Raw genomic sequence first — 12628 nt, 5'->3', positions numbered from 1 at the left:
TTGGTCTGTGGTGTCGGTATGTTTTGTCTGAGGCTGAAGCATGTCAATCGACCTCGAGAAGCCAGCTACACCTACTCATGGTCTCGAACATGGTCCGCCTGAAACACGCGCTGACGGACTCCACGGCGACCAGGCAGTCGATGCGGCGTTTGAAAGTCCGTTCGATCTTCCGACATGGCGGAAATGGGTCATTACCACTCTTCTCGCGTTGATGACGACGGCCGTCACGTTTGCGAGCTCTATCTGGTCTGCAACTATCGCCGTAACGTCAAAGGAGTTCGACGTCAGTGAAACAGTTTCGCTCCTGGGAGTGTCGCTGTATGTGTTGGGATTTAGTGTGGGTCCTATTGTTTGGGGTACGTCCGACGCTCTACATCTTGTCTATGTGTTTCCGAGTCGTCGCACTTCGTGCTGACCTGACGGTGTGCTCGCTGAAGGTCCATTATCGGAATTCAAAGGACGTCGGCTACCACTCTTTTCGGCCTTCTTCGTGTGGACAGTCCTCCAAATACCCATCGGAGTGGTCAACAATCTCCCTGCGCTGCTTGTATGTCGCCTGTTAGCCGGCTGCTTCGGGGCTTCACCTCAGGTCCTGGTCGGTGCCACCTACGCTGATTTCTGGGAGCCAGCGGACCGTGGCGTCGCAACCGCAGTCTACTCCGTAGCTGTTTACGTAGGCCCGACCCTAGGCCCAATCTTTGGGGCCCTCCTCACCGAAAGCAGCCTCGGTTGGCACTGGACGGGCTGGCTTTCCCTCATTCTCGGCGTCGTCATTGGGATTCCGGCATTCCTCTTCGTCCCCGAGACATATGGCCCAATTCTCCAACAAAGAGCGAACAGGAAATCCAATCTAGCACAAGATTCCTCACCATTGACAGAGCAGAACGACGAGAAAGCTCCAGCCTTTGCAGAATTCGTACACAAGTACATGTTCAAGCCGGCAATCATGTTCTGCGTGGAGCCGATGCTCATGGTCATGGCGTTATATATTGCCATCGTCTATGGGATCCTCTATCTGACCTTCTTTGCATTTCCATACAGCTTCGTCCAGGGTAGAGGTTGGGATCCTCGTACCGGGACCCTCCCATTTTTGAGCATCTTGACAAGTGTGGTCGTATCATCTTTCGGCGTGGCGCTGTACTCGAAACGATATTATCGTCCCAGGCTACGCGCTCGCGGTTCGGTCTTGCCCGAGGACCGCCTACCATTGGTCATGCTCGGCAGCATCATTCTCCCCATCGGGCTCTTTTTCTTCGCCTGGACTGCATCAAGCAAGATCTCCCCGGCTCCGCAAATTGTCGCGGGATTCTTCATCGGAAGTGGCATCATGCTCATCTTCACCAACGCTGTGGCGTTTCTGGTGGACATTTACCTTCAGTCCGCTGCCAGTGCGATGGCGGCAAGCACGATCGTCAGGAGTCTGGTGGCGGCCGGTTTTCCGTTGGCTGCACCACGCATGTATAAATCTTTGGGCACGGCATGGGCTACCAGCGTCCTCGGCTTTCTGTGCGTCTTGGCCATCCCAGCTCCGTTTCTCTTCTACAAATATGGGCGGAAGCTGCGACAGATGTCTCGGTTTGCTCCAGTGCCAGAATAGCCATCCTCGATGACAATGCATGCAGTGCGGTCATGATCATACTGCATCCCAGCCCGAGACAGTGGTTTCAACAGCTTCCAACCGCTTTCACCCCGATTTTGCTGCATCCAGTAATGAAAACGACGCGGCAACGTGGAGCTATAATACTTTTGTCGGGGCACACAAGCATGCTGTGGAGAAGAATACCTCGTCCCAAACGTGACTTGTGCAGAACACAAGCTTTCACCTACAAATTGTCCCATTTGAGGGTCTCAGGGAGGTATAATGTTTCATCGGAAGCCTAAAAAGGTCTTCCCCCGAACATACACTCTTCCTCCAGCTGTCTCCCGATTGACTCTGTTCCCGCCATAAACTTAATTCCAGCATTGTCAGGGCATGGCTTGAACGGATCCGGGTCAAATCCATCGTCGCTCTCCTCCTCAATCCAGACCCGATTTTGGTTGAATGCTTGGACCTCGACAGCATGGAATAAAGTCTTGGCGTAATCACGTGCCTTCTCAGGAACTTAACAATTTCACTTTCCACTCATCGCTGCCTCACTTCCGTTTCACATTTCGAACAAGAGTCAATTTTCAGCTGAACTCAAGACAGTCAAATGTCGAATCACAATGATCAAGGAGCCAGCATGAGGCTGCTACATTCAGACGGCTACCCCGCGGAATGTCCTCACCGGGCCTGCTTCAGCTTCGGCTTTCTGACATTATCGAGTCTGTCGGCCTCGCCTTCTAGACCGAAGGGTCTGTCTACCGAGGGGCCTGTCTATCGCGGGGCCTGAATCTCTCTTCTTCATCGGCCTGCAATCCCCGAGCTCGCAGCCCACCACGAACAGGCTTTCATCTCCGCGATCTCTCCTTCCATGGTGGTCGTGTCCCGACATGGGAAAGCTAACTTGGGCTCTATGTCGAGGCCTACGACGCAGAGCTCAAAGAATAGAAACTCGAGAACCTTTGAGCCACTCTGTTTTCTTGCCGAAAGAAATGAGCGATTCGACCTTCTTCAAGCCCTGCATGCAGCCTTCTATCCAGTTATCATCCCACAAGACAACATTAAGGACCTGCAATTGGACCCCTCTGCCTACCAACAACCACGAGGACAGGGCCATAGGGCTGGATGCATCAAACCCTGGGTCTCGGCAACGCAGCATGGGGTCTGAGACACACGACATACGGGCACCATGCTCAACACGGACTGGAACAGTCCAGCCCTACTGAGCCAACTCAATGGTCCAGTTGTAGACCGGCAGAACTTTCGTACTCGGAAGCTTAATCGAGCTTGACGAGGCAGACACAAATTGTCCTCCGTTCGAGGATGCGCCAGAACAGCCGGAGGTCTTGGCAGCTGAACCGAACACGAACGGTATCCAAGTCACGCACACGCTTGAGCGGCAGAACACGAGCCATGAGCCACGCAGCGGAACATACACCCTGGATACCCGCATGTGCACATGGACAGTGCAGCCTCATTTAGGTAGGCAGGCAGGTAGGCATCAGGTCGTTCTAAGCCTGGCCCGCACGAGATCGTCGCTCGTTCACATCCCTTGTGCCATAACTCGATCGACATGGAAGGGCTGTCCAGAAAGCTGGTCGGGTGCTGGGATACTTCCTTGGCCGTTGGGGCCGCTTCACAATCTGAGATACATAGCAGAGTGAGTCGAGCGTGAGGCGAATTGCTCGCCATACGAAACCAAACCGACCCAGTCTTTCCGCCAGAAGCCCCCAGAATATAGAGACGTCCCGATTTCCTCTCTTTCCCCGTTGACTGCTCTTCTCGACCCCCTCCCTTTTTCCTCAACCCCAATACTCGTGAACCCTCTTTCAACAATGGCCGACACATTTGTCGACCCGACCGCCACATCAGATCAATCGCCATGGTCAATCCTGAACAAGCTCCCGACCAAGCGGATTGACGCTGCCATCACGCGCGCCGCCCAGGCCGGCATCCCCGAGCAAGCAGGTCAAACAGGCGGGTACGCACCTGGGTACCTTCACTTGTCCCACATCCCGCTCTTCCCACTATACTCGGCGGGCCAGCACGAGCTGCTGGCCAAGGAGCAAAAGCGCAAGGAAAGCATCGTCAAGAACATGGACGCCACGGACCCGGACAAGAACCTGACCGGCGGGCAGAAAGCGTTCCTCAGCGTCCTGGGCCACGTCACAGGCGGGGGCAGCATCGTGAGCGCCAAGCGGTGGGAACGCCGGCTCGAGGGCGCCAGCGTGTGGACCTCCAACAACCTGATGCAGCAGAACAAGCTGGTCGTGTTCACGAGGTGGGCTGTGCCCTCGCCGCCGGGCCAGCGGGCGGGTTCCGTGCCTTGGTTCGTCGACGTGATCGAGCACCGATTCCTCGACACCGCGACCGGGGACAACGGCAGCACGCTCAAGAGAATGGGCGGCAATGTCGTCATGTTGAAGGTCGGCATTGGCGGCGGCATTGCTCACGCCAAGAAGGTCACGCTGCAGCTGCTCAAGACCGAGGCCAAGGGGCTGAAGACGCAGAAGACGTGGACGAAGCGCCTGAACTTTGAACCTTGCGAGGCCATGACGTTTGTCGGCGACAGCGAGATTCTGGCCATGGAGATCGTCGCGCGGGTTCAGAGGGCGTGCAGTTCCGTCGAGGCCATGGAGATTCAGAAGCGGTTCGACAAGGAGTGGATGGTGCCGCTCATGCAGTGAGTGGTAACACTGTGGTGGTAGAAACGGTACGACAGGAGTGGATGGTGCCGCTCATGCAGCGGGTGGTAACACTGTGGTCGTACTGTAGAAGCGGTTGACAAGGAGTGGATGACAATATGGTGGTGGCCGTCGTGCTTGGGTGCCGATATCTATTCTCGATGTACTCATGCATGTATGTATGTGATTTAATCCGGACGTCAAACCTTGATGTTTCTGGCTTTCGTTATACCGCGTCCGGCCGATGTCCGCGTATCCAGCATACTAGCACTGCAACCACGAGACACAGACATACAAAGTCATTTGCAATACGTGCCAGGCCTATCTCTAACAAATGACTAGACCAGCTAGACTCCCTACTGGGTGTCTACGGGGTTTGAGAGAGATTCAGTACATTCAATCATCATGTCAGTTGTACGGAGTAACTGAGTGAGTGAGTGAGTGAGTAACTGACTGACTGACTGACTCGATCTACGTCGGCGAACCTCCATAGCCTCCCGAAGTACATATTCACTTCACTGTTCACCAAGTATTGATCACGGGGTTCTCGAGATCTGGTGTTAATCATTCTACTGTAGCGGAGTGTACCGCCTAATCAACTCGGGGCGACGTGCTGGAAGGAGCAAGCAAGAGCCAGTCCCCGACATTGATAATTACCGTGGTGATATACCCAAACGAGTGACTACCTACTACTGTAGTACTATGTAATCTATACAAAGGATCGAAAAGTCCGCCTCTCGCCCCGCCTGACATCGACGCGCTTGGGGGCCGGTCTGTGTGGATGAATATGTCATCATGGGTACTGTAGTACGCGGACACCGTGTAATCCAGAACATAGAGGCAAAAAGCATTGTAAGAATCAAGATTTCCTGAAGGCGCCGCCTGCCGCATGCTGAACACCAGGGGGTTCGAAGCCAAACATACTTGGTTTTCTGGAGAGAACTCTTTTCCCCTTCCTTATCCTATCTTATCCTGTCCTATTTTGCCTTAAGTCGTCCACCTCGTGTAAGTGGCTATCCCCAGATGTTCCCTCCTTTCAGTCATTGTGTGACTGGCGTCCGACGTAGTGTCGGACGCGCCTTTGGACACTTGCGATGCTCAAGAGTGCCAGACGCTGCTGTAAGTCGCGGCGGTGCTGTACGTGCTGTACGTGTGGTCACCGCCGCCGGTCGAAGTGGTCGCAGCAGGAGCAGGTGGGGCAGCCGGACGAGGTGGGCTCGCAGGTGGGTTGCCGACGGGCTCGATGATGACGAACAGACCGGACAGGCAGACCGGGCCAAGGGCATCCTTGAGGATGAGGACGGTATCGATGGAGTCGATGATGCCGGGGAGCTGCGTGCCGGGAGGTGGGCACGGAAAGCTCGCCAGGGTTAAGAGTTCACCTGGGATGACTTTTTGAGATCCAGTGGGGACTTCGGTGCCCAGTGTGTTGGCGGTCAGGCCACTGCTGGGGAGGTTGTTGAGCAGGCGGGTGAAATTGAAGCTATGGTGGAGGAAATGTCAGTGACGAGTCGCCCTCGATTGCTTGAGCCATACAGCGAAAATAACGGCCGGGTCAAAAGATCATCAAGAGCGAGCGCAATGTGTACTTACTTTCCATATCCACTGAAGGTCACCTGGCTGAGATCGCCCAAGACCTGGTCAGAGGTGGGAACGGCCAAATTGATGGAGCAGTTGGCGCCAGTCGCAAAGTCTGGAACGGTGAAGCTGGACGCAGTGCCGAGGTCTCCGGGCGTCTCAACGTAGAGATCTTGGGATCTGAGGAACGACTTGTCCTTGTCAACTCGCGAAATCGTCTGGATGTTATCGGCGAACAGAATGTACTGGTCGGGGGACGGGACAAAAGGGCAGTCGTTGGCTTTCGAGTCATACCCGCCGTAACCTGAGCTCCCTTTGGTGGCAGTTGCAACACCAGCGATGGCGGCGGCGGCGATGATTGAAGTCTTCATGGTGATCCCGAAGAAGGCAAAGACTGACTGTAGGAAACAGAAAGGCTGATGTTACACCCAAAGAAAATCGAAAGGAAACTGCTTGTCGAGTGAGTGGATTGAGAGGTGGTCGATGATGATTCCAGCATGGTGCGTCGAGGAAAGGGCTTTTATAGCCCATTGAGCTCGAGCAATGGTACAGCGACCAGAGGTCATGAATGGCTGAACAGATTGATGCAGTCGGTCCTTTCGTGTTGCTGCATCGAGAGGGAATTGCATGTATTCCAGTACCTGGGACAAGGAGGCTCAGCAATACGAGGGACTGTTTTTGGAATACCTCTGACTTGCTCGTCACGCTGTCCGCCAATCGGGCGCAATCCAGGGTCAGACCGATCCTTGAGGTCCTTTAGACGAAATATGATACATCGAGATACCGTGCTTTCGCCAGGCCTTGACATTCGTTAGCAATTCAGCCGCCAACTGAGGCCACCTCGGTGTAGTGTTTTCCCATATACACTGGCCCTGAGCGGTAGACATTTTGGGCTCGATGGGAACGTGACTTCCAGAAGAAGGCTGGAAGAACACACGTAGAGAACAGACCAGGTACTGTTGTCGATTACTGGAATCCGAGTTGACCCAGCGAGCCAGCAGCCCTGGCATCCGTATTCGGAGGATGAGAGAGAAGCACGTGGGTGTGTCGGACACAAGCTCTGTAGCTTAGCCGTGCCTGTCAGTGCATATCAGACACCAAGCGAGGAAGCCAGCTGCTGTCATAGTCAACTCGAAAACAGGAGCAAAGCCTGGTAGGGCTAGTCGGGCCAAGCCAGCCTGAAAGCGGTATCTGATGTGATCACAAACGGGCCACGACACGCTTTCGCTACTGGGTCCTTGAATACGGGGAGTTGTGGAGAGTAGTGGCCCCGGGTTATGGAAGTCGACAATGTTGTCAATCTTAAACAAACATGTCAGCGGGTGAGCCTCGTGCTGGGGCAAGCCATCAGGACGTCGGTGCTCCTCCCGGAGACTTGCCTGCTCGACGCAGTGTAAGATTGACGCATCTCTTCGCAGGGAATGACTTATTGTGATACCTCGCCGCTAGAACTTCTCATTGCAAGGCCGTTGATGTAGGTGTAGGTATAGAAGCTGGTGCAGGTAGAGACGTAGAGACAGCGACGGATATGAAGGTGATATTGGTGACGGGCTATTTTGAGGAAGCGTGATGCCGCAGTTTGGGGAACTGAGGGGCACCAGCACGCCTTACCTTATTCGGCGACCTCGGCCCTTACCCGATTCGACCCCGACTGCAGCTTCGCGTGCCAGCAAGTTTCTCGCGGCGCCGGAATATCGAGTCCACCGTATAGTCATACTCAGAGTCAGACCAGTGGACCAGTATCATTACTGGGTTCTCAATGGCAGCCATACATCTAATTGCGCGCGACGTCTGAACACGAGCGCACAGAGAGCTTCATGAAAGGATAGATTAATTGCTAGAGAGAGAGGTGACCAACACAGCCGGTGCAGTCCCGCTTGAACCTCATGAATGTCACCTTTTCGGCCTGGTCCTCCTGATAGGCGTGATTCCTCTACTTCTTAATCACCCCTCTCGCCATCAACATCTGCACGGCCGGCAAACTGTCACTCATAATCTCCGTCCTCTTCAGCACGATTCCATCGTGGGCCGCCCCCGACTGCCTCACGTAGTGGAAGACGAATGCCCCTGGAATTTTGACATCCCACTCCCGTCCCTGCAGATCCTTCACTTTCTTCTCCTGGGGCGTCGCCTGCCCTGGGAGATTGGCGAAAAGATGGGCTTGCCCGATCATGTTCCACCCGTCCTTGGTCTCCCATGTGACGAGCAGGTATGGTTCATGGGATTCCGAGGTGAAGAATTGGTACATGCTCTTGGACTCTTTGAAGGCCTGGGCGTTGCCGGTGTGGGAGGAGCCGTCGGGTTTGACGAGTGTGAAATCCGCAGAAAACTGCAGCGGCATATCAGCTATCGGGATCGCTGCAGGACAACCCAGCATGCTGCTCGAGGTAAACAACTCACCCAGTCGCATTCATCCTTACCCCAATCTGCACGCTTGTTGAAGTTGCGAGTATAGTCTTCCATCCATTTCATCGCCGGATGCTTTCTCGTCTCATCATCCCAGGTTCCGACGTGGATAAATGCGGGCTGGGTAGGAACAGACATGATGCAAGCCTAAGCGGTGTAGGCTTGAGGCAGAAACGAGCGTTTGGAGGATATGTCTTGGTGAGGCTGTGGAGCTGTTATGAGAGCAGTTGTTGAAGTGCAGACGAGGCAGATGGGCTGTACATGGCCGGCTTTATAGTACGTTGACGAAGGACCGAACGGTTGCCCGATCCTGTCAACGTCGACACGACTTACCATCCAGCATCGCGGGTCGTTTCAGCTCACCTATCTCGACAGGATCATCCATATTCACCGCCAACTTTGACAGGCTCTCCCGATTCACCGCCCGTCTTTGACAGGTTCTCCCGTATTCACCGCCCGCTCAAAGTTCGTTTGGCATCGGCGAAAGCTGTGTGCACGAGCCATCATCTCGAGCATCATTCGATGGCGTAGATCAGGAACAGGTATAGCAAAGTGCAAATGTCCATGGCAGTAGCTGAAGGAAGCCTGTCACTGCAGACCATCTCTCACAGGGCAAGATGAACCGTGCAACTCCGCAATTGGGCGTCGAACTAACCGGTTTCCGAAGGCGTTCTGAGGACGCGGCAGATGCGGAGAGACGCGTCCATCCGTACTCGATCAGCCCTGTCTTGTACATAGCAAGATGGAAGGCTGGTCAGTGTCGTGTAATTCAGCTCTTGTAGTGAAGCCATATGGGGCAGCCTAATCAGGTGCGACTGAAGGTGTACGCCATGCTGATGGACTTCAGTACGACCGTTCGTTGGTCGCGGTGTCAGGAGCCGAAGAGCCAAAGAACCCTTGTCGTGATGCGGGTGCAACAGAAGTCCAACTTGTAAAGCCTGGGCGTGTCGTCGATGGCGAGAGGATTAAAACCAGACTGACTTGGTGCAGCGTGCTCGTCCTTGACCGTAAGATGTATGAACTCGAAGAAGAATGCAAAAGGAAGGCCAAGCACTCGCGGTGACCACTTCTTGATCTCTCAGTGATCTCTCAGTGAATCCTCAATGATCCCTCGCTGATTCATCAATGACGCCCTTACTGTGTACTGTAAGTAGGCCTCGCTTGAAGCCCGGAAGAAAGATACGCCGGATGCTCGGTCGCCTGCTCCTGTGTACTCCGTACCTAACGTATTGCTCGTCTCCTTCCATCACTCAGGTCTTTCTGCTGGAGACACTTCATCTGCTCGCGTGCCAGCGTCAGATGCAATGATGTGACCCTCTTCCGTGTCTCGTCTCTCCTCTCCTTACCGTCCCCTCGCTTCGTCAAGCGAGTTTGACCAACTCTCTTCGCTTACCTCTCACTCTCACTGGCCATCTCAAGCCAAACCCTCGCTCCCTCTCGCTTGCCGACCCCTTCGATGTAACGGTTAAGCGAACGGGAAGCGAAAGGTTGCATGGGGAATGGGACGCCCGACGCCAACACACAGACCCAAAAAATGCGGGTTCTCACAGTCAAGAAGCATTCACAAGAACTCACGGAGTACATTTCCCTCAGCTGTTGCAGGGGGAACGAGAATGTGGCTGATATGGTGATGATCAATTGTCCCGGTGATCAATATCCGTGGCGCACTTCGGCTCCCCAAGCGAGAAACGGTCGCTTAATTGTCTGGATCCGGCAAAGGAGCGACGTAAACTCTCGCGTGGCATTCAGCCATGGCTTCGAGACGTCCGCAGAATCCTGTGCTTTGGGAAAGTGATGATGAGTGATGACGACGGCGGTATTGCTGGGAGGAGAACGAGGGAGATTAGGCGTGGATTTGCTCACGTGGGCGGCTGAAGAACACATGCACTGCGCTCTACGACTGGGTGGCATTACTCGTACAGTCTGTCATGTACCTAAGTTGGCATATACCAGTCCGTGGCCTGCGGCCTCATAATATTTTTGTTCATTACAAGATGCCACGCTCTCATGGCGTTTCCAAGTCCTCAACCCAGACGCCGTGCACGACCCAGAGTGTGTGAGCCCGACTCCGTCTATCCTATCACCGAGTACACGCTATTACAACTCTACAAGGCTCGGAAGAAACTACTGTACAATGAGCAAGGAACTCATTTCGCCCTGCTGGTCGAGAGTCGTAACCAGCTGAACTGCCCGGTTATCGCTTTCTCGTCATGATCTTCGTGATGGCGTGCCGAATAGTCACGCCCGCTTTCTCAATCTCTTTCTTTGTTAGGCCGATCGTGAGGCATACTTTCAGTGCTGGCGAGGGCGTGTAGATGTCGGTTTTGGCGCCCGACGGCCCCGCAGGAAGCGTCTTGACCCGTGTGATCAGGACATTTTGTGACAGGCACTGCGCCACAGGATCAGCTCACTCATTCTGTGAAGCAATGGATGGTGGAACTGGAAATGCCTACCTCGTCCACAACATCCTGCAACAACTGCTGCTGGTCCTCGACGCTCAACCTCCTTGACGAGATCACTTCCGGCTTCAGCACAAGTAGCATGATCGGATTCTCAGGGGCACTCGTGCAGGACACCCAATCACTTCGCGGGTCGATCTGCTGCCACATGGCCTTGATGTTCTCTTTCAACTGAATGAACAGATCCGGCTGGGTCTGCAACATCATGAGCGTCTCGCTCGCCGTTACGGCCGATATGGCGGGCAGGGCAGCAGAGAACGTATAGGACGCTGCTGAAAGGCGTTGATGTTCCACCACTTCATCTGAGCCAGCACAGAAGCCCCCGGCGGCGGCGAGAGGCCCGGCCATAGCCCCGACAATCATGTCAACCTCGGCCGCATCGACATGCTGGTGTTCGGTAACGCCTCGTCCCGTTCGTCCTAGCACGCCGAATGACCACGTCTCATCCAGAATCAGGCGGAACTTGTACTTCAGCTTGAGCTCGATCTGCACGGCCGGGTTAGCACAGCCCTCGATGCCTTCGGCAGAACTCACAATCTTAGGTAGGTCGACCATGTCGCCGGTGTTCTCAAATAAGCCCTCCGTAATGATGAACCGCCTCGTAAGCGGTTTCTTGGCCTGCTCTTTGGTCACTCTCGCAAGCACCCTCTGCAAATCCTCCATGTCATTATGCTCGTACCAGCGCACCGCACTCCTCGAGATCTGAATTCCCTTCCGGATTGCATAGTTGACCGCTTTGTCCGCCACGATAATGTCGCCTCGCTTCGAAAACGCCGGGATCACCGACGAGATGGTCGAGAAGGCCTGCGCGTAGATGATGCATGCAGTCGTGCCCAGGAAGGCTGCAATATCCGCCTCAATCTTCATGTGCACATCCTGCGTGCCGTAAAAGCCGGGCGGGCCACAGGGGCCGACTCCATACGTCCGCAGTGTCTGGATGGCCCGCTCTTTCAGTGTTTCGTTGGAGATAAAATTGTAAAAGTTATACGACGCGAGGTTCATGACGGTGCGGCCGTTGGCAAGTTTGGAGCGAGGGCCACTGGGTCTGTTTGGCAAGGTTCAGCACATCGGTAGGCAGATGTCTTTCGCGGGCGTGAACATACCCGACAATGACAGGTCGCTTTTCTAATTCTGCCTCTTCAAAGGGTGTGGTATTTGCAACCAACGGTTCCGGGGTCCATTCATCCACCAGATCATCGATCTCCTACTCCAGGGTCAGCGCCTCCGTCGTCCTCTTGTCCACCTGTGTGTATGTGCCCACCTCCTCTGACAACTTCACGTAGTTCTGCTTCGTCGAGTACTTGGGCGCGAGGAGATACCGGATCGCAAACAGGACCAGAAAGAGCTCCACGGCGGATCGGATAGGGTCATTCTGGTAACTCGATTGCACATAACGGAGGAAGATGGCCGACCCGGGGATCTTCTGGAACTGTTCGGCGGCTGTACTCGCTATATTGGTGACATACTCTTGCGCATCGTGAGGATCCATGGTCGATCGCTCGATGATCTCGTCAGGCGCGTGGAACTGCGGCAACGACAGAGTGGATGGCGGCCGTGGGAGGATTGATCATTTTCGACGCTGTCAGGGTCGCGGATGGCAGGACGCGGCACGTCACGTGAATCGTCAATTTCAGGGGCGTCTTCCAATCTCCGGCATCACCGGCTTCGCTAAGCTACGCACCAGACTGGATGGTCTCTTTGCTTGTGTGCAATTGGTTTGATTGTCATGTACAAGTATCTCTAAGCAGCAAAACGATAGTTCAACCGCCTCCAACGCCTTGGTAATCCCCAATATTTGCTGGATCCCAGCTGAAGAGCAACAGGCTGCTTGTCTATGCCATTTCAATCATTATTGTTCGGATCAATGGCCGACACAGAAGTCCAAATTCATTAGTGGCCGTATCCGGGCGCATCTTCTT

General features: G+C 54.5%; 5 protein-coding genes across 5 annotated transcripts; 2 read left to right on the top strand and 3 right to left on the bottom strand.

The window, feature by feature from the left end:
- Window positions 1–40: 40 nt before the first annotated feature.
- On the top strand, window positions 41–1597 carry G647_01961 (uncharacterized protein; the record flags this gene model as incomplete). The annotated part of the gene is made up of 2 exons (XM_008725360.1): window positions 41–356; window positions 438–1597. The coding sequence occupies 2 exons, from the start codon at window positions 41–43 to the stop codon at window positions 1595–1597; spliced, it is 1476 nt and encodes a 491-aa protein (XP_008723582.1).
- A 1820-nt stretch (window positions 1598–3417) lies between these two features.
- G647_01960 (uncharacterized protein) lies at window positions 3418–4269 on the top strand (the record flags this gene model as incomplete). The annotated part of the gene is made up of 1 exon (XM_008725359.1): window positions 3418–4269. The coding sequence occupies one exon, from the start codon at window positions 3418–3420 to the stop codon at window positions 4267–4269; it is 852 nt and encodes a 283-aa protein (XP_008723581.1).
- Window positions 4270–5364: 1095 nt separating this feature from the next.
- G647_01959 (uncharacterized protein) lies at window positions 5365–6215 on the bottom strand (the record flags this gene model as incomplete). Its single annotated transcript, XM_008725358.1, has 2 exons — window positions 5365–5749; window positions 5860–6215. 2 exons carry the CDS (start codon window positions 6213–6215, stop codon window positions 5365–5367), a joined length of 741 nt encoding a protein of 246 aa, XP_008723580.1.
- A 1562-nt stretch (window positions 6216–7777) lies between these two features.
- G647_01958 (uncharacterized protein) lies at window positions 7778–8388 on the bottom strand (the record flags this gene model as incomplete). Its single annotated transcript, XM_008725357.1, has 2 exons — window positions 7778–8173; window positions 8245–8388. The coding sequence occupies 2 exons, from the start codon at window positions 8386–8388 to the stop codon at window positions 7778–7780; spliced, it is 540 nt and encodes a 179-aa protein (XP_008723579.1).
- A 2056-nt stretch (window positions 8389–10444) lies between these two features.
- G647_01957 (uncharacterized protein) lies at window positions 10445–12198 on the bottom strand (the record flags this gene model as incomplete). The annotated part of the gene is made up of 5 exons (XM_008725356.1): window positions 10445–10639; window positions 10704–11195; window positions 11244–11754; window positions 11813–11913; window positions 11971–12198. The coding sequence occupies 5 exons, from the start codon at window positions 12196–12198 to the stop codon at window positions 10445–10447; spliced, it is 1527 nt and encodes a 508-aa protein (XP_008723578.1).
- Window positions 12199–12628: the final 430 nt, after the last annotated feature.

This window comes from Cladophialophora carrionii (genome assembly GCF_000365165.1).
Source record: "Cladophialophora carrionii CBS 160.54 unplaced genomic scaffold supercont1.1, whole genome shotgun sequence".
Lineage (NCBI taxonomy): Eukaryota > Fungi > Ascomycota > Eurotiomycetes > Chaetothyriales > Herpotrichiellaceae > Cladophialophora > Cladophialophora carrionii.
The sequence above is the reverse complement of the archived record's forward strand: the minus strand, read 5'-3'. Positions and strand labels throughout refer to the sequence as shown.